The sequence below is a fragment of the Procambarus clarkii genome, chromosome 54 (assembly GCF_040958095.1).
Source record: "Procambarus clarkii isolate CNS0578487 chromosome 54, FALCON_Pclarkii_2.0, whole genome shotgun sequence".
Taxonomy (NCBI): domain Eukaryota; kingdom Metazoa; phylum Arthropoda; class Malacostraca; order Decapoda; family Cambaridae; genus Procambarus; species Procambarus clarkii.
Window position 1 is genome coordinate 24784945 of NC_091203.1, and position 17174 is coordinate 24802118.

Genomic DNA, 17174 nt, shown 5'->3' on the forward strand with positions numbered 1-17174 from the left:
CAGTGGTGGGGGAGGGGGGTCATGCTGCTTCCCCAGTGGTGGGGGAGGGGGGTCATGCTGCCTCCCCAGTGGTGGGGGAGGGGGTCATGCTGCCTCCCCAGTGGTGGGGGAGGGGGGTCATGCTGCCTCCCCAGTGGTGGGGGAGGAGGGTCATGCTGCCTCCCCAGTGGTGGGGGAGGAGGGTCATGCTGCCTCCCCAGTGGTGGGGGAGGGGGTCATGCTGCCTCCCCAGTCGTGAGGGAGGGGGGGTCATGCTGCCTCCCCAGTCGTGGGGGAGGGGGGGTCATGCTGCTTCCCCAGTCGTGGGGGAGGGGGGTCATGCTGCCTCCCCAGTGGAGGGGGAGGGGGGGTCATGCTGCTTCCCCAGTCGTGGGGGAGGGGGGTCATGCTGCCTCCCCAGTGGTGGGGGAGGGGGGGGTCATGCTGCTTCCCCAGTCGTGGGGGAGGGGGGTCATGCTGCTTCCCCAGTGGTGGGGGAGGGGGGTCATGCTGCTTCCCCAGTGGTGGGGGAGGGGAGGTCATGCTGCTTCCCCAGTGGTGGGGGAGGGGGGTCATGCTGCTTCCCCAGTGGTGGGGGAGGGGAGGTCATGCTGCTTCCCCAGTGGTGGGGGAGGGGGGTCATGCTGCTTCCCCAGTGGTGGGGGAGGGGGGTCATGCTGCCTCCCCAGTGGTGGGGGAGGGGGGTCATGCTGCCTCCCCAGTGGTGGGAGAGGGGGGTCATGCTGCTTCCCCAGTGGTGGGGGAGGGGGGTCATGCTGCTTCCCCAGTGGTGGGGGAGGGGGGTCATGCTGCTTCCCCAGTGGTGGGGGAGGGGGGTCATGCTGCTTCCCCAGTGGTGGGGGAGGGGGGTCATGCTGCTTCCCCAGTGGTGGGGGAGGGGGGTCATGCTGCCTCCCCAGTGGTGGGGGAGGGGGGTCATGCTGCTTCCCCAGTGGTGGGGGAGGGGGGTCATGCTGCCTCCCCAGTGGTGGGGGAGGGGGGTCATGCTGCCTCCCCAGTGGTGGGGGAGGGGAGGTCATGCTGCTTCCCCAGTGGTGGGGGAGGGGGGTCATGCTGCTTCCCCAGTGGTGGGGGAGGGGGGTCATGCTGCTTCCCCAGTGGTGGGGGAGGGGGGTCATGCTGCTTCCCCAGTGGTGGGGGAGGGGGGTCATGCTGCTTCCCCAGTGGTGGGGGAGGGGGGTCATGCTGTCAGCGTAGCCAAGAATGTGTGCTTAGTGAGTCAGCGTATCCAAGAATGTGTGCTTAGTGAGTCAGCGTATCCAAGAATGTGTGCTTAGTGAGTCAGCGTAGCCAAGAATGTGTGCTTAGTGAGTCAGCGTAGCCAAGAATGTGTGCTTAGTGAGTCAGCGTAGCCAAGAATGTGTGCTTAGTGAGTCAGCGTAGCCAAGAATGTGTGCTCAGCGAGTCAGCGTAGCCAAGAATGTGTGCTCAGCGAGTCAGCGTAGCTAAGAATGGGTGCAACAGGTTCAACACAATTTAATCAAAATCCACATACAAGTTATATTCGTAAGACCTCACTTGAGCCGACAAGTCAAGATAACAATACGTTATCATAGCCTGGAGGGCCCGCTCCTGTTGTGTGAGTGGACGGTAGAGCGACGGTCTCGCTTCTTGCAGGTCTGGGTTCAATCCCCGACCGTCCACACAAGTGGTTGGGCACCATTAATTCTTCCCTTCCATCCCATCCTATATCTAAGATAACGTAGATGTTTCTTAAGCAAGCGGACACAAACTAATTCAAACAAATCCACTTTTTCACCTAGTTTGTTAAGTCCAGTTAATACAACAAATATTGAAGTCGTGTATAATACAGTAATTGACGGTGTATGTTGGGGGGTGGAGGGGGGAGCTGGGAGAGCTGTATACAGCTCTTGTTGTCAAGCTCAGTTTTGACTCTCTCTCTTTTAGACAGTTTTAAAAAGTTCTCTTGACGGATTAGTGGAGGAGGGGACGAGTTGGACGGAAGTCTTTCACTGTGGAATAGTTGGTGTCCCCTCACCTGATGTTGACATCAAAGCCAGTTTACCCTCAGCTGATGGGAACATGGAACTAGTTCCCTTCAGTACCTGGTCGAGGACCGGGCCGAGGGGACGCTAAGCCCCGAAATCATTTCAAGATAACCTCAAGGTCCTGGGGGCAGGATGGGGTACCCACCTACCTTGTGGGTACCTCTACAGTACCCCAGACGCTGCACCATGGCACCTCTACAGTACCCCAGATGCTGCACCATGGCACCTCTACAGTACCCCAGATGCTGCACCATGGCACCTCTACAGTACCCCAGATGCTGCACCATGGCACCTCTACAGTACCCCAGATGCTGCACCATGGTGCCTCTACAGTACCCCAGACGCTGCACCATGGCACCTCTACAGTACCCCAGATGCTGCACCATGGCACCTCTACAGTACCCCAGATGCTGCACCATGGCACCTCTACAGTACCCCAGATGCTGCACCATGGTGCCTCTACAGTACCCCAGACGCTGCACCATGGTGCCTCTACAGTACCCCAGACGCTGCACCATGGCACCTCTACAGTACCCCAAATGCTGCACCATGGCACCTCTACAGTACCCCAGACGCTGCACCATGGCACCTCTACAGTACCCCAGACGCTGCACCATGGCACCTCTACAGTACCCCAAATGCTGCACCATGGCACCTCTACAGTACCCCAGACGCTGCACCATGGCACCTCTACAGTACCCCAGACGCTGCACCATGGCACCTCTACAGTACCCCAGACGCTGCACCATGGCACCTCTACAGTACCCCAGACGCTGCACCATGGCACCTCTACAGTACCCCAGACGCTGCACCATGGCACCTCTACAGTACCCCAGACGCTGCACCATGGCACCTCTACAGTACCCCAGACGCTGCACCATGGCACCTCTACAGTACCCCAAATGCTGCACCATGGCACCTCTACAGTACCCCAGACGCAGCTCTATTACCCCTCTACCCTTCCCTGCTCAACACGTAACGGGACGGGAGAGTTCCTCACACATCTCGTTGTCGTTCTCTGAGGCGCCACTTCCAGCTCTCGCAGTCTGATCACTTCTGCCTTAACTCTCCATTTCCTTAACTATTAATGTCCTTTGATGACAATTTCCTTCACTGCAGATTTCGCTCCTTAATTGTCTATTTCGTTTACAGACAATTTCCTTTACTGTTAATAAGTGAGGGTTGATGGTTGAGGTGGAGAGAGGCTCCTCACTAGGAGACTCCTCACTCCTCACTAGGAGACTCCTCACTCCTCACTCCTCACTAGGAGACTCCTCACTCCTCACTAGGAGACTCTTTACTCCTCACTAGGAGACTCCTCACTCCTCACTAGGAGACTCCTCACTCCTCACTAGGAGACTCCTCACACCTCACTAGGAGACTCCTCACTCCTCACTAGGAGACTCTTCACACCTCACTAGGAGACTCCTCACTCCTCACTAGGAGACTCCTCACACCTCACTAGGAGACTCCTCACTCCTCACTAGGAGACTCCTCACTAGGAGACTCCTCACTAGGAGACTCCTCACTAGGAGACTCCTCACTAGGAGACTCCTCACTAGGAGACTCTTCACTCCTCACTAGGAGACTCCTCACTAGGAGACTCCTCACTCCTCACTAGGAGACTCCTCACTAGGAGACTCCTCACTCCTCACTAGGAGACTCCTCACTAGGAGACTCCTCACTCCTCACTAGGAGACTCCTCACTAGGAGACTCCTCACTCCTCACTAGGAGGGCTGTGGTGGGTGAGGAGGCCGGACTGACCATATTGTTTTGACTATCCACACCGCCCGTCGCCTCAACCCTCATATGTGAGTGGTGTGAGGGTAGGGTAATGGTGTGAGGGTAGGGTGAGTGGTGTGAGGGTAGGGTGATGGTGTGAGGGTAGGGTGATGGTGTGAGGGTAGGGTGAGTGGTGTGAGGGTAGAGTGAGTGGTGTGAGGGTAAAGTGAGTGGTGTGAGGGTAGGGTGAGTGGTGTGAGGGTAGGGTGAGTGGTGTGAGGGTAGGGTGAGTGGTGTGAGGGTAGGGTGATGGTGTGAGGGTAGGGTGATGGTGTGAGGGTAGGGTGATGGTGTGAGGGTAGGGTGAGTGGTGTGAGGGTAGGGTGATGGTGTGAGGGTAGGGTGATGGTGTGAGGGTAGAGTGATACATAATAAATACATACATAATACATAATACATAATAAAAAGCTCATAACAAGATGGAACAACTTTATTGCCAGTTGTAACAAGCGGATAATAGGCCCAGCTGCGCTGTAGGTGTTTGTCTACAGAACTGGTTGAGTGCTTCACCTCATGCACCTGTCCACCTACCAGAAACAATTACCCCTAGGAGTAATCAGGTTGTTGTGGGGTTGTACCCTGGGGGGGGGAAGGATCAGTAATTCGACCCTATAAGGAACTTAAGACAGACAATTACAAATGCAATAAGACTTGCTCAAGGATGATGCCAAAAATGGCCACAGTGGCGGGGGACGAGAGCTAGAGTCTTAACACCTTGAGATTTCCATCACAGAGAAATACACGGGATTAATATGGGCGGCCATGTTGGTGGTGAGACGTGGAGGACAAGCCTCGTGGACGCCGCCCTCACTAACGTCTTGACACATCATATTACTGAGCCAACACTAATTAGGGACCCACCACCACCCATCAGGGAGGGAGGGAGGTGTCAGGGATCAGGGAGGGAGGGAGGTGTCACGGATCAGGGAGGGAGGGAGGTGTCAGGGAGGGAGGGAGGTGTCAGGGAGGGAGGGGTCAGGGGTCAGGGAGGGAGGGGTCAGGGGTCAGGGGTAATGACTCAGGGAGTCATTACCCAAAATGAGGCAGACATTAATGAGACAAGATACGAGACGCCTCAAGGAGCTAGTTAGTGTCCACTCCACTAGAGCTCCAGTACATAACGGAGCTACAGGACCTGAATAGACTAAGACTAAAACTAAGACTAAGGCTAAGACAAAGACAATTGCTGAAGAAAATAAGACTACAGACCGGGGGGGGGAGGGGTACAAGAGGAAGGCGAGGGATCTTCTGAGTGAGGTGCAGTGTAGGAGAGAACTGGAAGACAAGACAAGAAGTGAGATGGAAGTTATTGCTCAGAAATGTGCCAGGGAGGTGTACAATGTGTCTGGGGAGGTGTACAATGTGCCAGGGAGGTGTACAATGTGTCTGGGGAGCTGTACAATGTGTCTGGGGAGCTGTACAATGTGCCTGGGAGCTGAACAATGTGTCTGGGAGCTGAACAATGTGCCTGGGAGCTGAACAATGTGTCTGGGAGCTGAACAATGTGTCTGGGAGCTGAACAATGTGCCAGGGAGCTGTACAATGTGCCAGGAGGCTATACAATGTGCCAGGGAGCTGTACAATGTGCCAGGAGGCTATACAATGTGCCAGGGAGCTGTACAATGTGCCAGGAGGCTATACAATGTGCCAGGGAGCTGTACAATGTGCCAGGGAGCTATACAATGTGCCAGGGAGCTGTACAATGTGCCAGAGAGCTGTACAATGTGCCAGGGAGCTATACAATGTGCCAGGGAGCTGTACAATGTGCCAGGGAGCTGTACAATGTGCCAGGGAACTGTACAATGTACCAGGGAGCTGTACAATGTGCCAGGGAGCTGTACAATGTACCAGGGAACTGTATAATGTGCCAGGGAGCTATACAATGTGCCAGGGAGCTGTACAATGTACCAGGGAGCTGTACAATGTGTCTGGGAGCTGTACAATGTGCCAGGGAGCTGTACAATGTGCCAGGGAGCTGTACAATGTACCAGAGAGCTGTACAATGTGCCAGAGAGCTGTACAATGTGCCAGGGAGCTGTACAAACGGAGGTTGTCCTCCACCTCTTCCATCTCAAGGAGGAGTTTTTTATATTTTTATTATGATTATTTTCTACCACAGACGTGGCCAGACATTTACAATGCTAACCAGCATATATACATTTTTCTGTGTCCTCCATGGACAGGTTAGAGACCTGGGGAGATGGGCGGGGAAGGTGAAGTAACCCCCTGGTGTACTAAGCAGTGTAGAGAGGCAGAACAGTGGCCGAGAAGAGCATGGAACAAGCACGGAAGAAAAGCCAGGAACGGCTTTTTTAAGCCAGGATCGGCTTTTTTAAGCCAGGAACGGCTTTTTTAAAGCCAGGAACGGAAGAAAATAGAGATGCACTAAAAAGAGTCAGAAATGTTCTCACCAGAGTCAGGAGAGAAGCGGGACACAATTCGAGGACGACATTGCAACAAAAGCTAAGGACCGACCCAAGCTGTTCTGTGGGCGAAGAGAGACATAACAGTAAGCGGCCGAGTCGTCGGGTTGAAGATACAAGGGGGGAATTTTCACAGAAAATTACAAGAAGTGTGTGAGAAACTCAACAAAAGACTTCAGGACAAGTGATGATAGACCAGAGGAAACAATGGATGACGTAGTAATCTCAATGGAAGATGTTAAAAAAGCATCTGAGGGAACTAGACGCAACAAAATCAATTGGGGCCAGACTTAAAATCACTTCTGTCGAAGGCGATTTTCAGCAGAGAAAATCATTTTCATTTTCCCGTCCCATCGCAAATCCTTATCCTGATCCCATCTCTGTCCCATATAGTCTTGATGGCTTGGCGCTTTCCCCTGACCTTTCCCTTCTCTGCTGAAGGAGGCAGCAGGTGACTCAGCAACTCTGCAAATTGGTCTTTTCAGTAAAATACTCGAAACAGGAATCTCCCAGAATTCAGGAAGCAGTTAAATGTGGCCCCAATATTCAAGAAAGGCGGCAGACACGAGGCATTAAAAAGGCCAGAAAGTGTCTAAACTCTAAACTATAAATGGAAAGTAGTTACAGGAATGGCAAAAAGAAACAGACTTTGAAGAGGATGTAATTGCACCAGTAAACCCAGAGGCACACACAGGGAGGACGACATCAGCAGCATATGAGACGCTGGCCAAGATTATAACCTCGGTTAGATATCTAAATCAGGCCGCCTTCAAGGCACTCTACACAGCTATTGTTAGACCAATACTCTAGTATGCAGCACCGGCCTGGTAGCATGAAGCTAAAAGTGAAAAAGTGCAGAGGTATATGGCCAGGCCAGGTCAGAGAGGGTGGGATGAGGAGGCAGGGAATGATGAGAGAGAGAGAGAGAGAGAGAGAGAGAGAGAGAGAGAGAGAGAGAGAGAGAGAGAGAGAGAGAGAGAGGTAAGGTAAGGTAGTGGCAGCCTCTCCCACAGCCACAGATAATGCACGCTCCACAGTGTATTAAAGGAACGCTGCCCACATAGTCGAACCCGGAAATCAAGAGAGGAAGTTGACCGCGCTGGCCACTGCGCCACGGAAGGAAAATATCAGTAAGGAATATCGGAGGAAAGACTGATAACCACAGTACAGCGAATATCTAGAATCTTCTAAGGCGGGAGTAGAAGAGAGGAAGGAATAAAGATGTGCATGAACTACGATGCTCTTCTACCGGTGGCCTCGGAGAGTCCAAGAGAGTCCAGGAGAGTCCAGGAGAGTCCAAGAGAGTCCAAGAGAGTCCAGAAGAGTCCAGGAGAGTCCAGAGGAGTCCAGAAGAGTCCAGAAGAGTCCAAAAGAGTCCAGGAGAGTCCAGGAGAGTCCAGGAGAGTCCAGAAGAGTCCAGAAGAGTCCAGAAGAGTCCAGAAGAGTCCAGAAGAGTCCAGAAGAGTCCAGAAGAGTCCAGAAGAGTCCAGAAGAGTCCACAAGAGTCCACAAGAGTCCAGAAGAGTCCAGAAGAGTCCAGAAGAGTCCAGAAGAGTCCAGAAGAGTCCAGAAGAGTCCAAAAGAGTCCAAAAGAGTCCAAAAGAGTCCAAAAGAGTCCAAAAGAGTCCAAAAGAGTCTTGGAGAGTCCAGAAGAGTCCAGAAGAGTCCAAAAGAGTCCAGGAGAGTCCAAAAGAGTCCAGGAGAGTCCAGGAGAGTCCAGAAGAGTCCAGAAGAGTCCAGAAGAGTCCAGAAGAGTCCAGAAGAGTCCAGAAGAGTCCACGAGAGTCCAGAAGAGTCCGGAAGAGAGTTCAAGAAGAGTCCAAGAAGAGAGAAGAGTCCAATTCCTGGGCTGAGTTGACTTCCACGGGCATAACCAACCACACGAGGACAGCCTCAGGGACATAACCAACCACACGAGGACAGCCTCAGGGGCATAACCAACCACACGAGGACAGCCTCAGGGACATAACCAACCACACGAGGACAGCCTCAGGGACATAACCAACCACACGAGGACAGCCTCAGGGACATAACCAACCACACGAGGACAGCCTCAGGGACATAACCAACCACACGAGGACAGCGTCAGGGGCGTAACCAACCTCACGAGGACAGCGTCAGGGGCGTAACCAACCTCACGAGGACAACGTCAGGGGCGTAACCAACCTCACGAGGACAACGTCAGGGGCGTAACCAACCTCACGAGGACAACGTCAGGGGCGTAACCAACCTCACGAGGACAGCCTCAGGGGCATAACCAACCTCAAGTTACCAAAGAAACCTCAGCCAATTAAGTGAGTGAAACAAGAGACCAATTAACGTTAGCGGAGACTCGGTCGTTACGTATAACAACGCTCTTACCAGCCCCAACTCTTGGGGAGCGGCTCTTGGGGAGGGGAGGCCTGGGGAGCGGCTCTTGGGGAGGGGAGGCCAGGGGAGCGGCTCTTGGGGAGGGGAGGCCTGGGGAGCGGCTCTTGGGGAGGGGAGGCCTGGGGAGCGGCTCTTGGGGAGGGGAGGCCAGGGGAGCGGCTCTTGGGGAGGGGAGGCCAGGGGAGCGGCTCTTGGGGAGGGGAGGCCTGGGGAGCGGCTCTTGGGGAGGGGAGGCCTGGGGAGCGGCTCTTGGGGAGGGGAGGCCTGGGGAGCGGCTCTTGGGGAGGGGGAGGCCTGGGGAGCGGCTCTTGGGGAGGGGAGGCCAGGGGAGTGGCTCTTGAGGAGGGGAGGCCAGGGGAGTGGCTCTTGGGGAGGGGGAGGCCTGGGGAGCGGCTCTTGGGGAGGGGAGGCCTGGGGAGCGGCTCTTGGGGAGCGGCTCTTGGGGAGCGGCTCTTGGGGAGCGGCTCTTGGGGAGCGGCTCTTGGGGAGGGGAGGCCTGGGGAGCGGCTCTTGGGGAGCGGCTCTTGGGGAGCGGCTCTTGGGGAGCGGCTCTTGGGGAGCGGCTCTTGGGGAGGGGAGGCCTGGGGAGCGGCTCTTGGGGAGGGGAGGCCTGGGGAGCGGCTCTTGGGGAGGGGAGGCCTGGGGAGCGGCTCTTGGGGAGGGGAGGCCTGGGGAGCGGCTCTTGGGGAGGGGGAGGCCTGGGGAGCGGCTCTTGGGGAAGGGAGGCCTGGGGAGCGGCTCTTGGGTAGGGGAACCTATCCTAACCTAATCAAATAGGTTAATTAACCCTAGCGCCAATACACAACCTGGGCTACAGAGCCCAATAGGCTCAGGCACCTCTACACCACATTACAGTTGAGAGGCGGGACCAAAGAGCTAGAGCTCAACCCCCGCAAGCACATCTAGGTGAGTACAGCCTGGACAAGATGACGCGGGCTGCTGACCTCATCACCTTTACTATCTACATAAATAACGAGCCGTTCGCGCTCCTCCGAGTGGTAACATCGTCCCCGCGCGTGCACACCCGCACATGGACACGCGGCTAATGTGGTCCCAATACACAAGAAGGGTGACAGGCAAGAGGCACTGAACTACAGGCCGGGGGTCAGATTCACGAAGCAGTTACGCAAGTACTTACGAACCTGGGGGCCAGATTCACGAAGCAGTTATGCAAGCACTTACTAATGTGTACATCTTTCCTCAACCTTTGACGGCTTTGGTTACATTTATTAAACAGTTTACAAGCATGAAAACTTGCCAATCAACTGTTGTTATTGTTATAAACAGCCTCCTGGTGCTTCGGAGCTCATTAACTGTTTAATAATTGTAAACAAAGCCGCCAAAGATTGAGAAAAGATGGACAGGTTCGTAAGTGCTTGCGTAGCTGCTTTGTGAATCTGATCTCAGTTTCCCTAACTTGTATACCATACAAGGTGATGGAGAAGATCGTGAGGAGAAGGCTCGTAGAGCATCTGGAGAGTCCGAGGTCTGTCAGACCACCAGCATGGGTTCAGGGATGGTAAATAGTGCCTAATAGGTTTATTAGAATTTTATGACCAGACGACAAAAATTAGACAAGAAAGAAGAGACCAAGGGTCGTTTAGTCTCCGCGGAGTAGTGGTAAGACACTCGCCTGGCGTTCCGCGAGCGCTTTGTCATGGGTTCGTATCCAGGCCGGGGAGGGGGAGGTCAGACTCCATTTTCTTAGACTGTCAGAAAGCCGTTGACACAGTATCTCATAAGAGGCTGTTACAAAAGTTGGAGAAACAGGCAGGAATGACAGGTAAGGCGCTCCAGTGGATAAAGGATATTCTAAACAGCAGAAAACAGTGAGTCACTGTAAGGGAGAAAGGCCTCAGAATAGCGAGATGTCACCAGCGGGGTCCCACAGGGCTCTGTACTTGTTACTCATCCTGTTTCTGATACATGTAAAGATATTCCAGAAGGTATTGTCTCATTCCTCTCAATGTTTGTTAATGATGCAAAAATTATAAGAAGGATCAAGACAGAGGATGATAGAAAGAGACTACAGAATGACCTGGACGAACTGGAGGAATGGTCAAGAAAAGGGCTACTAAAGTTTAACTCAGGAAAGTGTAAGGTAATGAAACTAGGTGAAGGGAGCAGGATGCTGAACACAAGGTGCCATCTGGGAGATGAAATCCTGCAAGAGTCAAATAGAGAGAAAGACCTGGGGGTTGATATCACACCGAACCTGTCCCCAGAGGCCTACATCAAAGGAATATCATCAGCGGCATATGCTAGACTGGCCAACATAAGAACTGCCTTTAGAAACTTGTGTACGGAATTATACAGAACCTTGTATACCACGCATGTCACACTAGTCCAAGAGTATGCAGCAACAGCCTGGAGTCCATACCTAGCTAAACAAGACAAAGGTACAGAAGATTCAGAGGTATACCACCAGACTAGTCCCAGAGCTGCGAGGTACGAGTTACGAGGAAAGGCTATGGGAATTAAACCTCACGTCCCTGGAAGACAGAAGAGTAAGGGGAGACATGATAACCACCTACAAAATTCTCAGAGGAATTGACAGGGTGTAAAAAGACAAATTATGGTGGAACACGAACAAGGGAACACTGGTGGAAAGTTAATACCCAAATAAGCCACAGAGACATTAGCAAGATTTTTTTCAGTGTCAGAGTAGTTAACAGATGGAATGCATTAGGCAGTGATATGGTGGAGGCTGACTCCATACACAGTTTCAAGTGTAGATATGATAGAGCCCAATAGGCTCAGGAACCTGTACACCTGTTGATTGACGGTTGAGAGTCGGGACCAAAGAGCCGAAAATCAACCCCCGCAAGCACAACTAGTCGAGCAACTAAGTGAACACAGCACGAAACAACGCACACGATAGTTCGTACAATTGTTTGAGAGTAATTAGTGATGCCTTCAAGGGCTGGGCTGAGGCAGACGAGGCAGTCAGTCACCGGGTAAGGCTCTGAGACCACGCCAGACCCAGCTGTCAGCCCATCTTCCTCTCCACATACCACCTATATATTCCACTACGGGCTCACCATAGCCCGTGCTACTTGGATCATTTAGTTCCAGGTAGTGAATCTTTAACAACAACAACAAACCACCTATAGCGACCATGTGAACCATCCTACATATATATATAATGAATTGTTAAAAAGTTGACTTAGATGCCATTGATTCTGGACAAACTGGAAAAGACTTTGTATTTATCGCTAATAAAACTATTTCAGGCATAACACGCTATCTGAGGCCTAAAATAGTAAACAAATCCACAAGGGCCGTGACGAGGATTCGAACCTACGTCCGAGATCATCCCAGACGCTGCCTTAATCGACTGAGCTACGACATGGTCAAAACAGTTGAAACCAGAAGTTCTACTGGACTTGATACTCATTGATGCATCACGCTATTGTGATTTCTGTGTGTCCTGAAATAGTACATATATACTAGGTACTAGTACTAGGTAATACTAGCAATAGTACATAAAATAGTACATATATGTCCTATACTAGATCTAAGAATATATGATTTGTAGCTTTATTTTTCCCCGGATAATAAAATTAATAGAATCGAATTCTAATTGTCCAATACGTCAACATATATACAATAGTGGAGACAGTGACTCACTATACTATGTAAACCGGATGGGTTCGAGCCCCACACATGCTCCCCCCCCCCCCTCCAGGGTGAAGGTGTGTGTGTGTGTGCTCAGAGCCTTAACTGTGTACCGTGTTTACTCCCCGGTAATGGCCACCAGGGGGCCAGATTCACGAAGCAGTTCGCAAGCACTTACGAACCTGTCCATCTTTTCTCAATCTTTGGAGGCTTTGTTTACAGTTATTAAACAGTTAATGAGTTCCGAAGCACCAGGAGGCTGTTTATAACAATAACAACAGTTGATTGGCAAGTTTTTGTGCTTCTAAACTGTTTAATAAATGTAACCAAAGCCGTCAAAGATTGAGGAAAGATGTACACGTTCGTAAGTGCTTGCGTAACTGCTTCGTGAATCTGGCCCCTGGACCTAGCTTCACGAAGCACTATATATGTATGCTTAAGTAGGCAAGTTACCAGTCTTCTTACGTCAATTCGTCCTCCAAACAAAGACCCAAACGTTCATTCCATCCACCCGCCAAACCCCCAGCTGTTTATGAATGAAAAAATGTTTACACAAGACTCACAACTGCTGACGTTCGAACACTTCCGGAACAAGTGCTTCACTGACGACTGGTGTTCGAACCACAACGCTGTAAATGCTTCACCCACGTACTACAAATACCAATAATCGCCAACAGAACCTAAACATCTAACCTAACCTATGCCTATATATGCACAATATGCTAATATATTATAATTTATATTTGAGAAAATTCCCATTTTTAATGAACAGCATGTACAAAGTTTATGAAGGCATCTGTGGGGTCCACCGCTGGATGGAATGGACTTAGTCCGAGGACGGGTTGGATTGGTGACTGTAGGCCTAAATTATGTTCAGGAAGAAAGCATACTTTCTGGGTGTCCAGTATACTCCAATGGTGTCCTTATATAACATTACTGTTGGAGTATGTTGAAGAATAAAGTATAGCTGACGGGAGGTGGTTCTCCTGGCCCTAACGACCATTAACGGCCATTAACGTTAATTCGTTAATCATTCTATAACTTTATTCATAAACATTCATATCTTTATAATTGACTTTACTAAATTAAACAAATTCCTAATTACACAAGGAAAATATTTTTAAGTAATATTGGTTATTATAAGTATACATTATAAGTAAAAAACAAAGCAAAGAGCAGCAACTGCCACAATTCTAATGATATTTATAACAAAAATAATTAACAGGGAAACGCGCTAAGCCATTACGACTATATAGCACTGGGAAGGGGTCAGGATAAGGATTTGGGATGGGACGGAGGAAAGGAATGGTTCCCAACCACTTGTATGGACGGTCGGGGGATTGAACGCCGACCTGCCTGATCTATTGTGATCTACCATTGCCAGTGACCGGTCAGTCCTCCCCGGCCAGGATACGAACCCAGGCTAACACACTCGCGAAGCGCCGGGCGACTGTTTTACCACTGCGCCACAAGAATTGTTACTCTGACGTTGTAAATAAATACTGATAAATAAAGATGTTGTATATTTGAGTATCATACATTGTTGTATGTATTATGTTGGATGACTAACTTCCAAGTATACATAGTATAGTGATACAACGAGCATACAAGAAGTTAGGTTAGAGTTTTTCTTAATTACAACTCAATGGCTTAATATTAAATATTTGATTGAACATTAATTTATATGAGAATATCAAAATACTTATTAATATCATATTTAAGAGGAGCTGCGGGACGCAGATGGCGTCAGAAGCCATCTGCGTCTGTAACCATCTGTGTAAACAGGAGACGCAAACAGCCCTGAGCACCTGCTCACTCACACACCTGCCACACACACCTGTCTCACACACACACACACACACACCTGCTCTCTCACACACCTGTCTCGTAAGAACCCATTCAATTTATCAATGTCTGTTTTGTTTTTGTTTTTTTGCAGCGAGGCGCGGGAACTCGTGGCCGGTGTGGTGAGGCGTAGCATGCTAAGCTCTGTAACTCTTATTCTATACATGTCTACATGTATACACATATGTATACATGTATGTATACATGTATACATATATGTATACATGTATACATATATGTATACATGTATACATACATGTAAACATATATGTATACATGTATACACATATGTATACATGTATACATACATGTATACACATATGTATACATGCTAGTGAAACGTGCAGGTTCAATATGTTTTTTTTGTCATGTGAACATTTTCTAGAACAATCGGAGCCACGAACAATTATTTGGATTAAAACTATTGATACTCACCTAGTTGTGCTTGCGAGGGTTGAGCTCTGGCTCTTTGGTCCCGCCTCTCAACTGTCAATCAACTGGTGTACAGGTTCCTGAGCCTACTGGGCTCTATCATATCTACATTATAAACTGTGTATGGAGTCAGCCTCCACCACATCACTGCCTAATGCATTCCACCTGTTAACCACTCTGACACTGAAATAGTTCTTTCTAACGTCCCTGTGGCTCATGTGGGTACTCAGTCTCCACTTTTGTCCCCTTGTTCGCGTTCCACCAGTGTTGAATAACCCATCCTTGTCTACCCTGCCAATTCCCCGTCAACCGTCCACTATTTTCGGGTCAATTAGCGGTGACAGGTGCACCACCTGTCCCCCGTTGACTGCTAAAAACCCTCCCGAGGTGCCAGGGACCAGGAGATAACGTCCACCTTCCTCACCACTGTCCACCACCACACTCTCGACTAGTGACCAGTGACAGGCAAGATGCTTCACCCTCTCAACCAATTGACCATTAGACAACCATTAACAGCATCCCGGTCCTCCAGGGGACCGTTCCTGCCCCGGCAGGCTCGTAAACCCTGCCCCAACACCCGTCCTGCCCTAGTGCTTGCTTTTCATCAGCCTGCTCAGCCTTGCCAGTAAGGTAGGCGCGGCTTGGGTAAGCTTGCCCGCCGGACCCACCTTAGAAAAAAAAGTTATAACACACGAAGGACAGACATCATCTGTTCCAATTCCATTCACCCTGGAATTTACGGGTCTCGAACCCTGGACCCCAAGCGTGTGTGAGGCCGACGCTCTATCGACTTGGCTATGAGTAGCCTTTAAAAAGGAAAGTCCAGGCAAATGGAATGTTTATTTCCAGGGAAGTGTGGAGAGCAGTTTATCTGTACCAACCTGGGGCCAGATTCACGAAAGCACTTACAAACCTTTACATCTTTTCTCAATCTTTGGCGGCTTTGTTTACAATTATTAAACAGTTAATGAGCTCCGAAGTACCAGGAGGCTGTTTATACAGCCCGTCCTCCAAACAAAGATCCAAAAGTGATTCCATGCACCCGCCAAACCCCCTGTTTATGAATGAAAAGCGGTTTACACACGACTCACAACTGCTGACGTTCGAACATATCCGGAACAAGTGCTTCACTGACGAATTTTGTTCGAATCACAACGCTATAAATGCTTCACCCACGTACTACAAATACAAATAATCGCCAACAGAACCTAAACACCTAACCTAACCTAACCTATGCCTATATATGCACAATATGCTAATATATTATAATATTAATTTATACTTGAGAAAATTCCCGTTCTGAATGAACAGCATATTAAAATTTATGAATGCGTCTGTGGGGTCGACCGCTGGATGTAATGGACTTGAGTCGAGGACGGGTTGGTTTATAACAATAACAACAGTTGATTGGCAAGTTTTCATGCTTGTAAACGGTTTAATAAATGTAACCAAAGCCGTCAAAGAGTGAGGAAAGATGTACACGTTCGTAAGTGCTTGCGTAAGGGCTTTCGTGAATCTGGCCAGGCACTTAACAGTAAATATTATTGTTTACAAATCCATATGTGAGTACCCAGACATGTAGCCAAGCCTGTGGACAGTGTGTGAGGGGGGACAGGCAGCCGTCAGCGCCACGGCCTGTCACCCACCTGGCCACAGAGAGCCCCGTCTGTGATCCTGTAAACACAGACGCCAATCAGAACCAAGAATTCTTTGCTTGGCGGAGCCAGACCTTCCAAGTGGAGGAAAACTATTCAGGTCACGGCGGGTCCAACAGACACGTACCGGAGTGGCACGTGTCACTGTGTACCGTGGTGACCCCCCCCCCCCCCGGGGCATGTGTCCAGCAGCCAGGCCAGGACACGTGTGTCCTGTGTTATCCCCCAGGATCGTGATGTTGATAGGGAGGAAGGAGGTAATAAAAGTATGTGTTTGTTGGAGAAACAAATTGGCAAAATGATCAGGGCAAGAGAAGGGCCTCAAAATAACAATACACTTAGGGTATATTACACTAACAGTAGAAGTCTAAGAAACAAAATAAACGAGTTAAATAAGAACATAAGAACAAAGGCAACTGCAGAAGGCCTATTGGCCCATACCAGGCAGCTCCTATCTATAACCACCCAATCCCACTCATATACATGTCCAACCCGCGCTTGAAACAATCGAGGGACCCCACCTCCACCACGTTACGCGGCAATTGGTTCCACAAATCAACAACCCTGTTACTGAACCAGTATTTACCCAAGTCTTTCCTAAATCTAAACTTATCCAATTTATACCCATTGTTTCGTGTTCTGTCTTGTGTTGATATTTTTAATACCCTATTAATATCCCCTTTGTTATGTCCATTCACCCACTTGTAAACCTCTATCATGTCACCCCTAACTCTTCGCCTTTCCAGTGAATGCAACTTAAGCTTTGTTAATCTTTCTTCATATGAAAGATTTCTAATTTGGGTAATTAACTTAGTCATCCTACGCTGGACACGTTCAAGTGAATTTATATCCATTCTATAATATGGCGACCAAAACTGAACTGCATAATCTAAATGGGGCCTAACTAGAGCAAGATATAGCTTGAAAACCACACCAGGTGTCTTGTTACTAACGCTGCGATTAATAAATCCAAGTGTCCAAATCCAAATGCTCTTGTCTGTGCAGAAAAAATGGATTTTATTGCACTTACCGAAACGTG

General features: G+C 49.9%; 3 protein-coding genes across 3 annotated transcripts in view; 2 read left to right on the forward strand and 1 right to left on the reverse strand.

The window, feature by feature from the left end:
• The window catches only part of LOC123771310 (uncharacterized protein DKFZp434B061), a 71312-nt gene that overhangs the window by 29197 nt on the left and 24941 nt on the right, over window positions 1-17174 (reverse strand). The gene's annotated exons all lie outside the window — the stretch shown is intronic.
• On the forward strand, window positions 2219-3031 carry LOC138352747 (uncharacterized). The gene has a single exon (XM_069305335.1). It carries the CDS (start codon window positions 2219-2221, stop codon window positions 3029-3031), a length of 813 nt encoding a protein of 270 aa, XP_069161436.1.
• Window positions 7437-8120, forward strand: LOC138352748 (ribosome-binding protein 1-like). Its single transcript, XM_069305336.1, has one exon. It carries the CDS (start codon window positions 7437-7439, stop codon window positions 8118-8120), a length of 684 nt encoding a protein of 227 aa, XP_069161437.1.